Here is a 17,008-nt window from a genome sequence, read left to right on the forward strand (position 1 = left end):
TTTAGGCTCTACGTTAGCAACTGAGGTAGGTACTTCCCGTACCTTCACCGAGACCACCAAAAAGGGATCAGTGTCCTGCTTCCGGTACCAGAATACCGCTCTGTTGGAGATCATTAGGATTATTCAGCAGCAACAACAGGTATGACATGCCTATCAGGACGCACCTGCTTGACGCAGAGGTCTGCCACACATACTTCACCAGTTGAAACCGTACTTCGCTTCCCAGTCTACTCGATCTTGGCTTTCCCAATTGAGACTCAGGGGTAGGTGCCTCTCCCTGGGTGCCGCATGCCCAGGACTCGGCAGACAGCCTTATCAAACGGGACTACCAAGTACAAAGATACTAGTGTTTCCGGTGGATCGCAGCTGACCCTCCTTAAGTACTCCTTGGTATATCAGAAATTACCAACTATTCATCAGTTGCGGTCGGCCGGCGCTGTCTCCGGCCAGCCCAGCCTTTTTTATATAGCTCATTCGTCTACGTTTGAGCACTCTTTCTGTTAGACTGGTTTCTTTGTACTGTGTGAGCAACATCAGACATCCTGCTTCATTCAGTACAATATTCGCTCTCTAGTCATACATCAGTTATCCGAAGCCTTGTCTTCACTGGGCCATGGCTTGTCAATAGGTGCTACATCAGGATCATGTCCCCCTAGCGTCTCTCTGATCATGGCCTGCTCGACTTCGTAGTTGCGGTGGCCAGGAGCGACTTCGGGTATCCAGTGGCCCGTCTGCTGAAACTCCAAGGGCCCCGTTGGCCCGTTGCGCCATATGCACCACACGTACTGCTGCTGCCAGGAAAAGACGACGGGGAGGTTGTCGTTGCGTCGGCTGTGGCGTCGGCCTTGTTGCCACAGCTGTGCACGCTTGTATCCATCCGGGCCGTAGGTCTGCATGAAGAGGGGCATGATGTGCATGAAGATGACCCGTTCGGCCACTCCCTTTTCGGAAAGCTTGCACGTCTTGCCCGGCCAGAGTTGGTACTCGGGCGAGGATGGGCTCACGGAGGGGACCTGCAGCGTCTGGTTCGGAGAATGTTTTAACACGTCGGCCAGAGCATACCAGGGGAGGTTCTCTCTGAGGCTGGCCCATCTGTAGTGGGCGGCACCTTGTCTTTGGGTGAGGCCGCTGCCGCCGACAGGATAGGGACGCTCCGGGACCACAGTGATCCAGAGCAGGGCCGCCTGGTTGTCGGGCCCGACCTCCAAGGTGACTTTCGTGTTTTTCCGTTGAAAGACGCTGGTTCCGTATACATCGCGGACGAGGCGGCTCTCGTCTGGCTCCCACAGCTTGTCGCCCAGGGGCGGATGGTTGTTGGTGACGGCCCCGTGCATGGCGAACAGGCGCTGCTGGCCGGACAAGATGGGGCCTCGGGCGCGGGCGTCCTGTATGAGGGAGGCGCGCATCTTGTGATACAGTTTGATCTTGAAGAGTTGCTGCGGCTCAGTGTTGACCAACTTGCGGTGCTCAAAGCGCTGGCCCTGACGCTTGTCATACGTGCGGACAAAAGCCTGGGTCTCGGGCAAGTAAGAAATGAGTGGCGATCTGTGCGTGTCGACAAAGTCAAATAACTTGGCAATCCGGCCCGGGAGAGGAGGCCCCGTAACGGACGGTGCCTCGGTCGGGGCTGCGGCCCTTTCTCGCGCCGGACCCGATGCATGGTTCGGGTGCTGGCTTGCGGTGGTGTGGTTGGCCTGCGTATGAGAGGGCCTCACAGCGCCTCGTGTTTCCGGCAGTTGGTGATCCTTGCCAGTAGGGAGCTTTGCCTTGTTGCTAGCGCTGGCAGTTGAGCTCGCGGTAGATCCATGGCGCTGCTGGAGTGCAAGATGCGAGCCGTGCAGGGACAGCGACCGCGTCGCAGCCCGAGTTGGTTCCCGCACGGCTTCCAACCAAGTCGACCGTTGCCGCAGCCATGGGCGCATCATGGGACGGTGTGATTTTGCAGTGGAGCACGAGTTGTAGGAGCGGTTTGTCCTAGGTCTTTGGTCTGGAGAAGGTATTGATGAATGAGATTTCAATTGAGGCGAGTCTGCCAACGGCTTAGCGCATTTTGCACTAGCCGGGGCAATTTGCCCGGGGATTTGGCATCCACTCACGGACCTTTCTCCGTCGGCATGGATTGACGACTCGCGAATGTCGTCGATCCGGTGAGTAAAACATCTATCTTCTGATTGCAGAACACACAATACATACATAATACCAGTCTCATTTGATATGGACCCTGCGCACATGTACACTTTGGGTAGCTCTGGGATATGCTCTCGTTACGCCGTAGTAGTTCTGTTGCCTCAGCTGAGATGAGGAGGCCCCACCCCGCCGTTGGCCAGCTGAAAAGAGCCAAGATGGGTGAGCTGAAAAAGGAAACGAACACAATGGAGAATTGGTCATATGTTATGAGACACTATATTAATTGCTCTGAAATCGCATTCAAATATTCTTCCTGGTCTCGACACCACATCCTCCAGTTGCTCCAAGACCCTTGGTTCAGCAGAGTCTGAACAGTCCAGTAGGTCGCTTTCGCCCGCTCTGCGATCGTCAGTTGCCATTGCCTAGAGATACTCCATAATCTTCTAGTCTGTGTTATTGGGGGCTATATCGGTCGCCGCCATCATTCCGGTAGAGTGGTTCGGTTCGCCTTCGAGGCCAGGCAGTCACTCGGGCGACTCAGCGACGGCTCTCTCGCATGTAGAATCCGATAGGGGAAATCCGCCATGTCAAAGCAGGTAGAGATCTTTCGTTGCCTCCCCTATTTGCGATGCACTGACCCCCCACGACAAGATCTTCAGGTTCAATGCTGTGTTACGGAGCTGGAGGGTCGAGTTGGCAACTCATGGTTACCACAAAGGCGTCACTCACGTATTCCAGACAGTCGTGGTGTCTTTCATACAACGTTGGGAAAACGAGTGGGACGTATCAAGGCAGCACTAACGTGCTCCTTAAGCGAGCCTGAGAAGTTCACCGACCACATCCGGTTAGCCCAGGAGTGGTGCCGAGCTAACATCCAAGAGCTTGGCGACTATTCGGCAGAGTCCCTTGAGCACCTGTTCTGTCTCGACTATTCTTCTGTAGTGACACGGGAGATATAGTCGATTATCGGTTTCATAGGATTTTATACCCCGATATCGAAGACATTGCCGCAGCGCTCTGGTCCCCTGGGTCGCAGCCTCAGGGCTACCACCGACGCTTGACACCCTTTCTTGCGGGATATCATAATTATTCCGCCGATTCTATCGAATCCAAGTGTACAGCATCAAGGGAACGATTTTCAGATCGTCACGCCGGCATATCTAGAAGGAGTAATAAAGGGGGAGCTATGACCAGAGGATGAGGCTATTTTGGATACGATCACCTTGTTATGAGAGTTGGTCGAGCAGTGTGGCGCGGAAACAAGAACATCCTACAAAATGGACGATTAGATGCACCTAGCTAAGGCGATGCCGGAGAATCAAATAAAATACCAGCGCTTGGTCCATTAATCCAGAAGATTATCCCGTTTCTTTCACTAAGGTACAGTGGCATAAGTGTCACGTATATACGTTATTTATACTTATAAAGCTTTATACGATCTTGATCCCTCTCGCAACGCGGAACTAATACGGGTTCCCGGGTCATTATTTCCTGGCAGAATCACCCCTGGGTTGTCTAAATCTGAACCACCAGTTTACAGAAGCGTTCAAGTGGCCATCTTCACGGACACTTTTGACGCTATGCCACCATCCCTTGGGGATGAAGAGACAGTCATGGGGGCCCAGTGTGGCTTCTTGAACATCTTTCGGGGCATCACCGCTCCAGACAGCATCGTGAAGGGCAGCTCGCTCGGGACCTTCCATCATCTCGGTACCCCTGATTCTTGAGTTGCTGGCAGAACCGATAGCATTCTGCACCTGCATGAACACGTTCCCGCCAGGGCCCGGCGGGAGTAGCCGCAGCGTTTTCTGGCCGACTAGCTGCATGAAGAAGTTTGGGTTGGGATCCCTGTGCCACGGCGTGTAGGTTGGCTCCAGACCAAGCCATATACTGGTGTTGTAAACATCGCAAGGTGTGGCAGGACACCGTAGGAGTTTGGGGGCCTCTAGGTCGAGTTGGAGCTCAGGGGGAAGCTCGTTGATCGGCATCTGGGCAATGTACAAGCGCTTGTAGCGCATCTTGCTGTCTTTCTGCCGATCATTAAACTCCATGGCTTTTGATAGCAGACCAATAGGCGCAGTGAATTGACTGAAGCGAGTTTGATCCTCCGCAATTAGGATGTTCGGAGCAGAACCTGATGTTTTGTTTCCTTGGATCCAGCCCATGAAGTTGGTACGTGCTATATCGTCCTCTATGCATGTTCTCACATACTCATAGGGCATCTCAGGGGTATTTGCGTTCTCCGTGAGCTTGGAGTCAAGGGTAGTATCTCCACGCTCATTCTGGTGGAACCATGCCGAGACCGAGGGCCTTAGATAATCGCGTATGACCAAAGGTTCTTGTGCGACATAAGCCTGGTCATAGAAGGTAGCTTCATCGATGGAGCTGTCGACTGACCGAACAGTGCTCACGGGCCTCACATGGGAGCGACTAGCTGGTGCTTGTGTAAGTCCAAAGGGGTGCATACGAAATGAACAGTCGACCCTGTTATAGCTCCGCCATGGCTGAGCCGACCTCAGTGTGGCCAAAGGCCTCATACCGTTGTGGAAGATATTGGTAGAAATCGATTCAGACTAAGTCGAGATGGCGACTGAGGATAGGATCAAGATCAGAGCACCGCGAAGAAAGGTGCAGCATCATACAAGGACAGATCGAGGCTGGTTTCAATTTAAGAAAATCGCAAATGTATTCACAAGAAATGACTCTTCATGAACATAGAAAACAGAAATTGCATGCCTTTGACAATCGGGGGCATCCCAAATGAGGTCAGTGACTGTAGAAAGGCAGTGAATGGAATGATGGAGAGAGCTCCGATAAGCGATAAGAAGGTCGCAACCAGCTGGCCACACCTGTCAGCAGCTGCAGAATCCGGATTGACTTCTTGTACTTGACAGTCCTTGTCTGCAAGCACCGGCCACGCGAAAAAGCACAGCAGCAGCTGGGCCGGCTGGACGCAAGCTGATTCGCAGCCCAACGGCGAAAAAGACTGGGACAATCCGCCAAGCAATTACATCCACCACAACATCACATCTGCTTAATACCCATCCATATCTTCCATCCGCGCCAGGCATCAATAGATGCCACTGCCGCTACCAGGTCAATCGTCCCAGACCAGCTCGACTTCTTCCCGCGTCATGCGCACATCATAGTCCCCCAACCCCAATTCCCTTCCTCTCTCCCACACACCCTTATCGCTGGCTGCCGGCGCGGGGTTGCCCATCCTAATCGCAACGAAACCAGACGTCGACAAGACCCCTCCAAGCATCAACACTGGCATTCTCACCAAGGCTGAGCCCTGCTTGGTCCACCTCGGACACCATGTCAACCTCTTCAGGAACCCCGAGTCCTGGATCTCCTCCTTCTGCTCCCTCCTGGGCCACGAGTATTTCGCTGAAGTCTCTGAAGAATTTATCGAGGATGATTTCAACCTGACTGGGTTGCAAACCCAAGTGGCCATGTACAAGGAGGCCCTGGAGGTAAATTGATATATCCCGACCCGGAACGCTCCTGTCGCATGCTGACCGCCGCCGTGCGTAGATGATTCTCGATGTCGAACCCGAAGACGACGAGGACGAAGAGGAAGAGGAGGAAGAAGAGGAGGACGAATCGATAGAAGGAGGCGACAACCGAATGAGGCAGGGCGAGCGGAGAAACCACAGTCGCATCGCCAGTGACCTCTCCGTCATCGAATCCTCCGCCGAGATGCTCTACGGACTGATCCACCAACGATTCATCTGCTCCCGCGCTGGCATTCAGCAGATGTCAGAGAAGTACGAGCTGGGTCACTTTGGTATATGCCCACGCAGCAACTGCGAACAGGCCCGCACTCTACCCGTCGGCCTGTCGGACATCCCGGGCGAGGATACCGTCAAGCTCTTCTGTCCATCCTGCCTGGACGTTTACGTTCCGCCTAACAGTCGCTTCCAAACCGTCGATGGCGCCTTCTTTGGTCGTACCTTTGGCGCACTCTTCCTGCTTACCTTCCCCGAATACGATCTCACGAAGCGAGGCGCAGACGTGCTTGCCGGCACCCGCGTCACCGAGGACGACAAGGATATGCTGAACGGTATGTACGTCTGCAACATAGCTCCTGGCCTCGGCACCAGCAAGATCTACCAGCCCCGTATTTACGGCTTCCGCGTCTCCGAGGTCGCGCGCTCGGGTCCGCGTATGCAATGGCTCCGAGATAAGCCTGACGACATGTCCGAACTGGACGAAGCCCGCCGTTTCGTGGAAGATAACCCCGACAGCGAGGATGAGGACGATGCCAGCATGAATCTGCACGGGAGGCCCATACGGCGGCTACGAGCACGCAGACGGCAGGGCCAGGGTGGTCAGAACGGAAGTCCTATGGCAGTCGAGCAAAACGGGGTCGAGTCGGAGCTGTGATAAGATCGCGCATGCAGTTTTTGACTCATGAACACGAACTACATATCTACCTAATCACTCTACTGGTTTCCAGCCTGGAAACATTTTGAGTCCTCCATGCCAGGACTTACGGCGTTGACGTACGAATGCCGACTCTACTTGGTTACGGCACTTTCTCCTCGCATCTGGGTGCCGCTGGCACCAAGGGGCACGATGACCCGGGGCCCGGTGCGTTGACAATGGATCGGCATGAAATACACACAGATATACACAAACACAAACACACACACACACACACACAGCGCCCCCTCTCCGCCATGCCAAGCAAGGCGACCTAGACTTCTCCCGCATCAGTGGTGTTATAAGGATTTGAGAAATGTCTTTTGGTGAGGTCGGCGTCTACCTCGAGTCTAGGTTAGAATTCTGATGATGGTGCCAGAACGGGGTCAAGGCGTAGAACACAGGCCCCTGTTGAATAACAAACGCAGTTGAGGACACGAGATGGCGGTTGCTTTCCGCAGGCACCATCCGGCGGCAAACCGAAATCATAGATAGCGTTTGTTCACTATAATCTACCTACCTCTTATTCTCGCATCTGCATTCCGTGTTTTCGTTTTTATACTATCTCGTATCACCCCTGGTCATATTAGAAGTAAAGGGGGTTGGGGACTCCTTCACGTAAGCCGGCAACCCTACGCGGTACCTCGCCTCTTCCCATACAGCACCCGTTTGAACCTACCTATATTTAGACTTCTGATATATACTATTTGTCGGATTTGCGATGTATGCGTGTACAAAGTGACATGTAACTTGTAGAATGCCTCATGGGTAGATTCTCCAGTTCCCGGTTGGCATGAGGAGGCAACGCGTCCCATCGCCTTGCAAGAAAAAAGTCCTTAATGAAGAATATAATTCCCTACATACCCAGATAAGGCTCCCCTGATGGTGTTCATTGGGTAGATCAAGACCGCGAAGGAAGAAAAAAAAAGCAAGGGTTCGACCGGTGGGCAACTGTAAGGTGGTATTGCGGTAAATCAGCCTGGCTCCATGACACGGTTATCTTGCTTGGGCGGAGACGACATGACTCGGGTCACTTGCGGTGGAGCCTGTCGTCTACAAGTCCCGTCAGCTTCTGCGTCTGGTTGTCGTTAACGAATGGACGCGCACAGAGGACATAACAACACCCAAAATCTGTTCCGGTGCAGGTGTGCAAACAAACACCGGATATTGATCGATTATGTGTCAATGCCCAACCCTCTCGTCGCGAATGTTCCCCAGATACGCAGACATGTGTCGCTGCGGCGGTAAATACGACTTCAAGGACTAATATGCCAGTTCATTTTAAATTTGCCGGTTCTTTTTGAGTCACCCGGTGTGGATTGAAACTATGCATCCTGGTAATACCCCAAGCTGTTCGCCATCGACTTGATACCATATCCATCTCTTGGACATTTTGACCGATTGAAGACGCTGCACCTATCGCCTCGGTTGATCAACGGGTATACACCGGAAGTTTGACAGTTGATCAGCGTTGCAGAATCGGCTGCTCGGGGATCGGGTCGTTGAAACTATCCGCGACACCGCCAAAGCTGAACAAATCCCAGCGTGCATATATCTGGGCCCGGTTCCTTTCCATTCAATGCTCCACCATTTATTGCGCATTCAGCAATGATCACTGGATAATCTGCCTTCCACCCCTCGACCACCCTTTTATTTTTTTTGCCTTTCTCCCCCACCTAGGGAGGCAGATACCAGTGTCAGGCACCTTAACGCTTATCTGATCGTCTAATCTGAGGAAGCATCCATCTGAACCACATGCTAGATTGGTGTGGTGCAGGTGCCCGCGGCTCCGCGGCTCCGTCCGACGCGTACATGCGTGGATATGGGTGTAGGTATGCGTCTTGGTTTCTTGAAACGTATTACGTGCTTTTTCCTACCTTTCCTAGCAGATTGGCCGCGCACTTTCCTTCCCATCGGGGGGTCATCATTGTGATTCATCGGCAGCAGAGCAGGTGACGAGATGAGAGCCCCGGAGATAAGCACCGAACCGTTACTGCCGTCTCCTTTTTTGCCTCTCCATACATCTTGCGCGCGCATACCTGCGGTGTTGCAAACCGGACCAACAGGACCGTGTCACGACAGCGAAGTATATTAACGTTTCTTTTTCTTCACCGATTAATGGCTCTTCGGGCGGCGTGTCACTTTCTTGGCATCAGGTGTCAAGACGAAACATGCATGCGGAGGAGACAACGGTTGACGTTCGCAAGAAAGTTGTACGAACTGCATGCAAGGTGATGTGCCTTTAAACGATAGGTACGTGATTTGATTTGTGCATTGCAGCCACATACAGCCGGGTACATGCCTTACCTTACAGATACACCATACATATCATGTAACATTTGCTGGGGCAAAAGCCGAGGCCGGACTGGAACGTTGACCATGTTGATATGTCGCTCAATTCAGTTCATCATCCATTCTGTTGGAATCGGAATGAATCATTCTCACTCATCCGCCCGGGCGGAGGGTCCAGGCACACAGGCACCCGTCCAAAGTCCCCCTCCACAAACCGACGCACCCCTGCCTGGACCAAATTGTTCCGCAGGCTTCTGAGCTTCTGTGGATGCCGATCCAGCGATACGATACTATGCCCCATCCGAAAGCAATACTGCATGCGACGACTCAATACCTGACCACCACCCCAAAAGTCGGTAAACGGCTGTCATCAATTCATGATGGACCCTCCACATCTGGCGGCATTGGTCGTCTCTTCATTGCTATGTACTTACATCAATACATACCTGCCCATATGTGTTTGATACACGCAGCCTACCTGCCTTGCAAGCAAAGCACAGCGCCCGTTTGCCGCGGGAACCAACCCCCAACGGGGACGGGAGGGAAGGGTTGCCACGCTGGGCAAACCGGGCCTAGTTACGGCCGGCAAGACTAAATAAATTATCAGCAGCAGGATGCCATTCCCAGAAGGAGGCAAAAGGGTGCAAGCGCATCTGCGCCTTGCGGACGCATGCGCGCATGGCAGACAAAGGAAGCCCTGGAATTCGTCCGGTGGGAGGAGACCAACTCCACCGAGATGCCTAGGCTCACTCTCGCTAATGCCGGGTCAGCGGTGTTAGGCTCTAAGCTCCGTATTTGGTGGGGTTGAGTGGGCTACCGTTCCAGCAATTCCTCAGTCCCGTTTCGATGGAGGGCCCAAGGGAAACAAGAGGCAGTACAAGCGAGCAGGGATTCTATTTTTTCCTCTTCAGATTGCAGACAGGCTCCCCCAATAATTGCCTGCCGTCGCCGTTGACCATCCACTCCGCGCCAGGGGCAAAGCAAGTGATTGGTAATCCCGCCTTCGGTATGCCAGTCCGACCAAAGGGATCATAACTCGGAAGCTCCTCCCACTTTATGGTGCAACCCAAGTCGTTACTTCCCTCAAGAACCTGGACCGTCCCGCACATTACTGTGTGTGTGAGTGAGTGAGGCCTTCGTCAGTTGGACTTCCATTTTCGCCCGTCATTCCTTCCGTAAATGCCCCATCTATTCTTCTCGTCATAGATTGAAAATTTGCTCTCCTTTCTACCCCCAATTCCGAGCCCAGGACTACCTTGCCGTCGGTTGGTTCGAGAGAGCGTCGCAAAACCACCAGCGCCGCAGCTGTCGCATTCTACTCGTCATACAAGTGGTCCCCTCGCCAACCAGTCCTGTATTTACATCTCGGGCACCACGACAAAGACTTCGACAACGCAGTAGGGCGCGCATCGCAAGCGTGACGACACTCCAGAGATGGAGGGGAACGCCACGGAGAAGGAACACCACGCCGGTGTCACTGGCGACACCAATGCCGCCGCCGCCCCGCAATCGCGTGAGAAAGACGCGAGGCCATCGACTGGAGTAACCGCCACAGCAGATCTCGAGGAACAGCGCGAGCGAGCCCGCCAGAACAACCCTCATGGAACGTCGGATACACATAATGGCGTCTCGGTCGAGCAGGCCCAGGCCGACTTCGCCGAGCTGCAGCGCTCAATGTCGGGTCTATCCCGGGCCAGTCGCACGCGCAGCCACCAGAGCCATGCCAGCCGCCGCGAAACAGTCACGGATGTCGAGAAGGGCGACCCCGAGACGGCCGTGGGCTCCCTGGCTGACTCGCCGGTTTCCAACTCCACGGAGGACATGTTCGACCTGGAGACCGTCCTGCACGGCGGATTGGAGGCCGAGCGTGAGGCCGGCATCAAGCCTAAGCACATCGGCGTCTACTGGGACGGCCTGACGGTCAAGGGGATAGGCGGCGCCGAAAATTTCGTGCAGACCTTCCCGGACGCTTTTGTCAACTTCATCGACTACTGGACTCCCTTGAAGTCGCTTCTCGGGCTCGGTCCCAAGGGCAAGGAAGTCACCATCCTCGACGACTTCCGCGGTCTCGTCAAGCCCGGCGAGATGGTCCTCGTACTCGGCAAGCCCGGTTCCGGCTGCACCACCTTCCTCAAGTCCATTACGAACCAGCGCTACGGCTACACGGCTGTCAACGGAGATGTTCTCTATGGTCCCTTCACCGCTGAGGAGTTCGACAAGTACCGTGGCGAGTCCGTATACTGCCAGGAGGACGAGGTTCACCACGCGACCCTGACTGTGGAGCAGACCCTGGGCTTCGCTATTGACGTCAAGACCCCAAAGAAGCTGCCGGCTGGTGTGAACAAGACCAAGTTCAAGGAGGATGTCATCACCATGTTGCTGAAAATGTTCAACATTGAGCACACGCGAAACACGGTCGTGGGTAATGCGCTCATCCGCGGTGTTTCTGGTGGTGAACGCAGTAAGTATCTTCCCTGTACCCCTTGCTCTTCTTCAGCTGTCACTTGCTCTTTGCGCCACCGACATCATTGGCGCGATTGCAGGACGATCATTGGCTAACTCTACTTTTCCTTGACAGAACGTGTTAGTATCGCGGAGATGATGATCACCAACGCCTGTGTCCTTTCATGGGACAACAGTACCCGAGGTCTTGATGCATCCACGGCTCTCGATTTCGCCAAGTCCCTGCGTATTCAGACCAACCTGTACAAGACTTCGACCTTCGTCTCGCTCTACCAAGCTTCGGAGAACATCTACCGGGAGTTCGACAAGGTCCTTGTCATCGACGAGGGCAAGCAGGTCTACTTCGGCCCTGCCAACGAGGCCCGCGCCTACTTCGAGAGCCTCGGCTTCGCGCCCAAGCCGCGACAGACGTCGCCCGATTATGTCACCGGCTGCACCGACGAATGGGAGCGGGACTACGCCGAGGGCTACTCCCCCGCCAACGCGCCCCACAATGCCGAGACCCTTCGCGAGGCCTTCAACAAGTCCGCCCACGCTGCCCGCCTCAAGGAGGAGATGGAGGCCTACAAGGCCAGCCTGCACCAGGAGACGGAGAAGCACGACGACTTCAAGGTCGCCGTCCTTGAGAGCAAGCGCAGCGGCGCCAAGCACTCCGTCTACAGCGTCGGGTTCCACCTCCAGGTCTGGGCTTTGATGAAGCGCCAGTTCGCGCTCAAGCTGCAGGACAGGACTGCCCTAATTATCAGCTGGATTCGAACAATCATTATCTCCATCGTCTTGGGTGTAAGTTTATCTCATCTTGTCTGCTTTAAAAGTGGGACTATGGGCTACTTGCTAACAAAACCACCCACTCCCCTTTTAGACCCTCTACTATCAACTTGGACAAACCTCTGCCAGCGCCTTCTCCAAGGGAGGTCTCCTGTTCGTCTCTCTACTATTTAATGCCTTTGAGGCATTCAGCGAGTTAGCGGGAGTGATGACGGGACGCGCGATTGTCAACAAGCACAAGGCTTACGCCTTTCATCGGCCAAGCTCCCTCTGGATCGCACAAATTTTCGTCGATACTGCCTTCTCAGCCGTTCGCATTCTTGTGTTCTCTATCGTTGTGTACTTCATGTCTAATCTGACGAGAACAGCGGGGGCGTTCTTTACCTTCTACCTCATGTGAGTTTGGCTCTTCCCGTCTCGAGGGTAGATGAAGGCCATGGGTGAACCGGACTTGGCTGTACTCCCCCTTTGGACATATATCTTCTTCTGTGGAAGATGAATACTGACACAGAATCGGTAGGATCATGGTGGGCAACATCGCAATGACTCTGTTCTTCCGAATTGTCGGCTGCGTGAGTCCTGATTTTGATGTAGCGATCAAGGGGGCTGTAATTGTTATTACCCTATTCATCCTCACCAGCGGCTACTTGATCCAATACCAGTCCCAGCCTGTCTGGATACGATGGATTTTCTATATCAATGCTCTAGGTAAGCCATTTCGGTGTTCGTTGCTTTTCATTCCAGGGGTTACTCTTCCTGGCCCTAGTGGTTATTCCACCCGCTCCTAGTGGTCGGGCCTTATTATTCCAATGTCTCAGGGGATTCGACTGCGGTGTTTATTCCAGAGAGTCTCCTTATTCCAGTGGTTTAGCTCTTTCTAAGACGAACAACTTATGTCTTGGACCACCAATACTAACGACGTCGATAGGTCTCGCATTTAGCAGTATGATGGCGAACGAATTCAAGGACAACAAACTGACATGCAGTGGCACTCAATTGATTCCTTCCGGTCCCGGCTACGACAATATCGAGAACCAAGTGTGCACACTGGCAGGCTCCCAAGCCGGTACCGATCAGGTCAGCGGTGCAGCCTATATCACTCAAGGGTTCTCATATGCTCCATCCGACCTGTGGCGAAACTTTGGTATCATCATGGCGCTTATCATCTTTTTCCTGATCATGAACATCGTCCTCGGCGAGTTCGTCAAGTACGGCATGGGCGGCAACACTGCCAAGATCTTCCAGAAGCCCAACGCTGAGCGAAAGCGGCTGAATGGATCGCTGGCCGAAAAGCGATCCGGACGCCAGAAGGGGAAAGCCGAGGAAGAGAACAACCTGAACATCGAGTCGAAGAGCGTGCTTACCTGGGAGGATCTGAACTATGACGTCCCCGTCCCCGGTGGCCAGCGCCGTCTTCTCAACAGCGTCTATGGATATTGCAAGCCTGGTCAACTCACAGCCTTGATGGGTGCGTCAGGTGCTGGCAAAACCACACTTCTCGACGTTCTGGCCGCTCGCAAGAACATTGGTGTCATCCACGGCGATATCTTGGTCGACGGGGTTAAGCCCGGAAAGGAATTCCAGCGTTGCACGTCATACGCCGAGCAGCTCGATATGCACGATCCGTCCCAGACTGTCAGAGAAGCCCTGCGATTCTCTGCTGATCTCCGCCAGCCGATTGAGACCCCCCAGGAAGAGAAGTACGCCTATGTCGAGGAAATCATTGCCTTGCTGGAGATGGAGCACATTGCCGATGCCATTATTGGAACCCCCCGAATTCGGTCTCACTGTCGAGCAGGCGAAGCGTGTCACCATTGGTGTCGAGCTAGCTGCCAAGCCTCAGCTCCTGTTGTTCTTGGACGAGCCTACCAGTGGTCTCGACAGCCAAAGTGCTTTCAACATTGTCCGATTCTTGAAGAAACTCTCCAGAGCTGGTCAGGCTATCCTCTGCACCATCCATCAGCCGAATGCTGCGTTATTCGAGAACTTTGACAGACTTCTTCTGCTGCAGAGAGGTGGCCAAACCGTGTACTTTGGAGACATTGGCAAGGATGCTGTTGTTCTTCGAGACTACTTGAAGCGCCACGGAGCCATTGCCAAGGACACTGACAACGTAGCCGAGTTCATGCTCGAAGCCGTTGGTGCTGGAAGTGCTCCTCGTATTGGCGACCGTGATTGGGCCGATATCTGGCGAGACAGCCCTGAACTTGCTAACGTCAAGGACACTATCTCGCAATTGAAGGAAGAGCGCAAGGGCCAGGAGATCGATCCTGCCATGCAGCGCGAATACGCCTCGCCTCTGTGGCACCAGTTGAAGGTCGTCATCCGCCGCACCAATCTCTCTTTCTGGCGCTCTCCCAACTACCTGTTCACTCGTCTCTTCAACCATGTCGCTATTGCGGTTTTGACCGGTCTTGTCTTCTTGAACCTCGACGACTCTCGCTCTTCCCTGCAGTACAAGGTGTTCGTCATCTTCCAGGTCACCGTCCTGCCCGCGTTGGTCATGTCGCAAGTTGAGGTTATGTACCACATCAAACGTGCCATCTTCTTCCGCGAGCAGTCTTCCAAGATGTACAGCGCCTTCACCTTCACTGTGGCCATGATCCAAGCCGAGGCGCCCTACTCGGTTCTCTGCGCCGTCTGCTTCTTCCTGCCCATTTACTACATGCCCGGCTTCCCGACCGAGTCGAGCCGCGCCGGCTACCAGTTCTTCATGGTTCTGATCACTGAGTTCTTTGCCGTGACCTTGGGTCAGCTGCTTGCCGCGCTCACGCCGTCGGCCTTCATCTCCAGCCAGTTCGATCCCTTTGTCATTATCACGTTCGCACTCTTCTGCGGTGTCACCATCCCCGCGCCGCAGATGCCCTACGGCTGGCGCGTCTGGCTGTACCAACTGGACCCCTTCACCCGCCTCATCGGTGGTATGGCCACAACTGCGCTCGAGGGTCTCTCGGTCAAGTGCGCCCCCTCCGAGCTGAACACGTTCAACGCTCCCGACGGAATGAGCTGCGGCGAGTACATGAAGAACTACTTCGACAGCCCGACAGGTGTCGGATACATTGTCGACAACGCCACCAGCGCCTGCGAGTACTGCGCCTACAAGGTCGGCAACGAGTTCTACGAGCCGCTCGGCTTCAACTTCTCCAACCACTGGAGAGACCTGGGCATCTTTATCGCTTTCGTGGCTTCCAACATCATCATCATTCTCCTCGGAGTAAGCTTACCCTTTCATACCCAGATCAGACGAACTGTTTACTAACAATGGCTACTTTTCCAGACTCGATTCCTCAACTACAACCGGCGATAAGCGATAACCCACCATTTCATTTCGCCATCTGGACGCTGTTGTATACCCGAGTTCCATTCCAGACGGCGCAGACTTCGGTAGTTTCGTTCTACCATCTTTTCTGTTCGAAAAGTGCGCTTTTATTTTCCAAACTAAGCATTTTATTACACGTGGTAACGCTTGCACGCATCTCTGCCTGCTGGGCTGGCTACACGCGACATTGAATTTAGACATAGACTGGGTGAGTACAGTACAGTACACCTTAGAGGGTAAGCCAGCCTCTCATGAGACTCCGACCGGATTGGCAGACATCATATCATACATACATACATACGATAATACGCAATAAAGTAAAACTAATGACGATTCAAACCATACTTGTGTTCCAAATGCCCAGGTGACTTCATTCGTGACGCGACAAGAGACGAATCAATCAAGACAGGTGTTTCAAGCAACCCCGCCTGCCTGCTGCTGCTGCTGCTGTTGCTGTTGCTGGCTCCTTCTCCGCCTCAAGATGGCGTCGTTGAAGAGGGCAAAGTCGAGTGGGATGCGCTCGCCCATCCAGATGGCCCGTTCCGAGTGGTCGCGCTTCTCAACCTCCATCGCGTCGACGCCGGCGGCGCGCTCGTCGGCGGTGAGGACGGTGTTGGGGTGGATCAGGGCCGAGAGGGGGCCGCGCCAGACGGCGAGCCAGGCGATGAAGGCGCCGAACTGGGCGGGCGTGAAGAGGTTGACCTCGAACATGGCGACGGGGTGGGGGGCCGAGGGGGCGGTCCCAGAGGGTGTAGATGCGGAGTTCGGGGACTGGACGGTAGTCAGTAGTCAGTAGTCAAGAGCATGCAGGCGAGATTAGGGGTGGGTATCGCCAGAGATGAGTTGAGTTAGGCTGCGAATGATGAAAGGAAATGAAGGAAGGAGCAAGAACGTACATTCCCGGCGGATGCGCTCCCAGAGCTGGTGTGCGTATTCGGTTTGCTCCTTGTTGTTCTGGTAGTAGTAGATGTGTACGTCGCTAATACCGTGTTGGTCAGATGAAATCATTGGTAACAGAAGTAGGGCCAACTTACAAGCCGCCCCGTCGCCCGTTGTCGAGCGGCTCGACGAAGCGGTCGTAGGCCTCGCTGCGGCCCTCACGCGGTGGGTTCTTGTAGCTCTTGCCGTCTTCGTTGCGTTCGTCAGGGAGGGGCGGGGCGTTGGTGTAGCCGGCTAAGGGGCTGGGGTAGGTGGGGATGTATGACATATTGTGAGGTATCCGCGGCAGGGTCGAGAGATTTATCAGCGACAGCACGAACAGGATTTGATCTCTAAGAAGAATTGGGTATAGATATGATCGTTTATAGTACTGCCTGCAGGATGCTGAAGATGCGCTACTGGTGAGCTGGGTATTTGTAGCTTGGCGACCTAAATCACAGGCGAGTCGCTATATGGTGGGGTAACCAGGACCGGAATGATGTGATGGCGCGAGAGCTCGGTTTGTCAGGTTTGAGCTCCGATTTGTCATCTGTCTATTGCCAATGTGCCACTGGTATTTGACGTCGTGCTACCAATACTACCTTACGAAATCCACGTGGTATATTGGATAAGCATTCTTATTGACTTGCAAAGCGTGGCATACGGGAGAAAGCTATTGCTGAAGGCACTGAA

The 17,008-nt window shown here is 54.0% G+C and overlaps 5 protein-coding genes across 5 annotated transcripts; 2 read left to right on the forward strand and 3 right to left on the reverse strand.

The window, feature by feature from the left end:
* Window positions 1-581: 581 nt before the first annotated feature.
* Window positions 582-1,092, reverse strand: PG986_004114 (uncharacterized protein; the record flags this gene model as incomplete). Its single annotated transcript, XM_066840336.1, has 2 exons — window positions 582-1,013; window positions 1,063-1,092. The coding sequence occupies 2 exons, from the start codon at window positions 1,090-1,092 to the stop codon at window positions 582-584; spliced, it is 462 nt and encodes a 153-aa protein (XP_066702963.1).
* Window positions 1,093-3,611: 2,519 nt separating this feature from the next.
* Window positions 3,612-4,664, reverse strand: PG986_004115 (Clavaminate synthase-like protein; the record flags this gene model as incomplete). The annotated part of the gene is made up of 1 exon (XM_066840337.1): window positions 3,612-4,664. The coding sequence occupies one exon, from the start codon at window positions 4,662-4,664 to the stop codon at window positions 3,612-3,614; it is 1,053 nt and encodes a 350-aa protein (XP_066702964.1).
* A 540-nt stretch (window positions 4,665-5,204) lies between these two features.
* On the forward strand, window positions 5,205-6,516 carry PG986_004116 (casein kinase II beta subunit; the record flags this gene model as incomplete). Its single annotated transcript, XM_066840338.1, has 3 exons — window positions 5,205-5,223; window positions 5,368-5,603; window positions 5,665-6,516. 3 exons carry the CDS (start codon window positions 5,205-5,207, stop codon window positions 6,514-6,516), a joined length of 1,107 nt encoding a protein of 368 aa, XP_066702965.1.
* A 3,765-nt stretch (window positions 6,517-10,281) lies between these two features.
* Window positions 10,282-15,385, forward strand: PG986_004117 (bmr1-like protein; the record flags this gene model as incomplete). The annotated part of the gene is made up of 7 exons (XM_066840339.1): window positions 10,282-11,308; window positions 11,426-12,093; window positions 12,173-12,474; window positions 12,599-12,786; window positions 13,007-13,778; window positions 13,816-15,292; window positions 15,356-15,385. The coding sequence occupies 7 exons, from the start codon at window positions 10,282-10,284 to the stop codon at window positions 15,383-15,385; spliced, it is 4,464 nt and encodes a 1,487-aa protein (XP_066702966.1).
* Window positions 15,386-15,811: 426 nt separating this feature from the next.
* Window positions 15,812-16,604, reverse strand: PG986_004118 (DOPA 4-5-dioxygenase; the record flags this gene model as incomplete). The annotated part of the gene is made up of 3 exons (XM_066840340.1): window positions 15,812-16,168; window positions 16,294-16,339; window positions 16,432-16,604. The coding sequence occupies 3 exons, from the start codon at window positions 16,602-16,604 to the stop codon at window positions 15,812-15,814; spliced, it is 576 nt and encodes a 191-aa protein (XP_066702967.1).
* Window positions 16,605-17,008: the final 404 nt, after the last annotated feature.

The sequence above is a fragment of the Apiospora aurea genome (assembly GCF_038362705.1).
Source record: "Apiospora aurea strain CBS 24483 chromosome Unknown utg000003l_segment0_segment0, whole genome shotgun sequence".
NCBI lineage: Eukaryota > Fungi > Ascomycota > Sordariomycetes > Amphisphaeriales > Apiosporaceae > Apiospora > Apiospora aurea.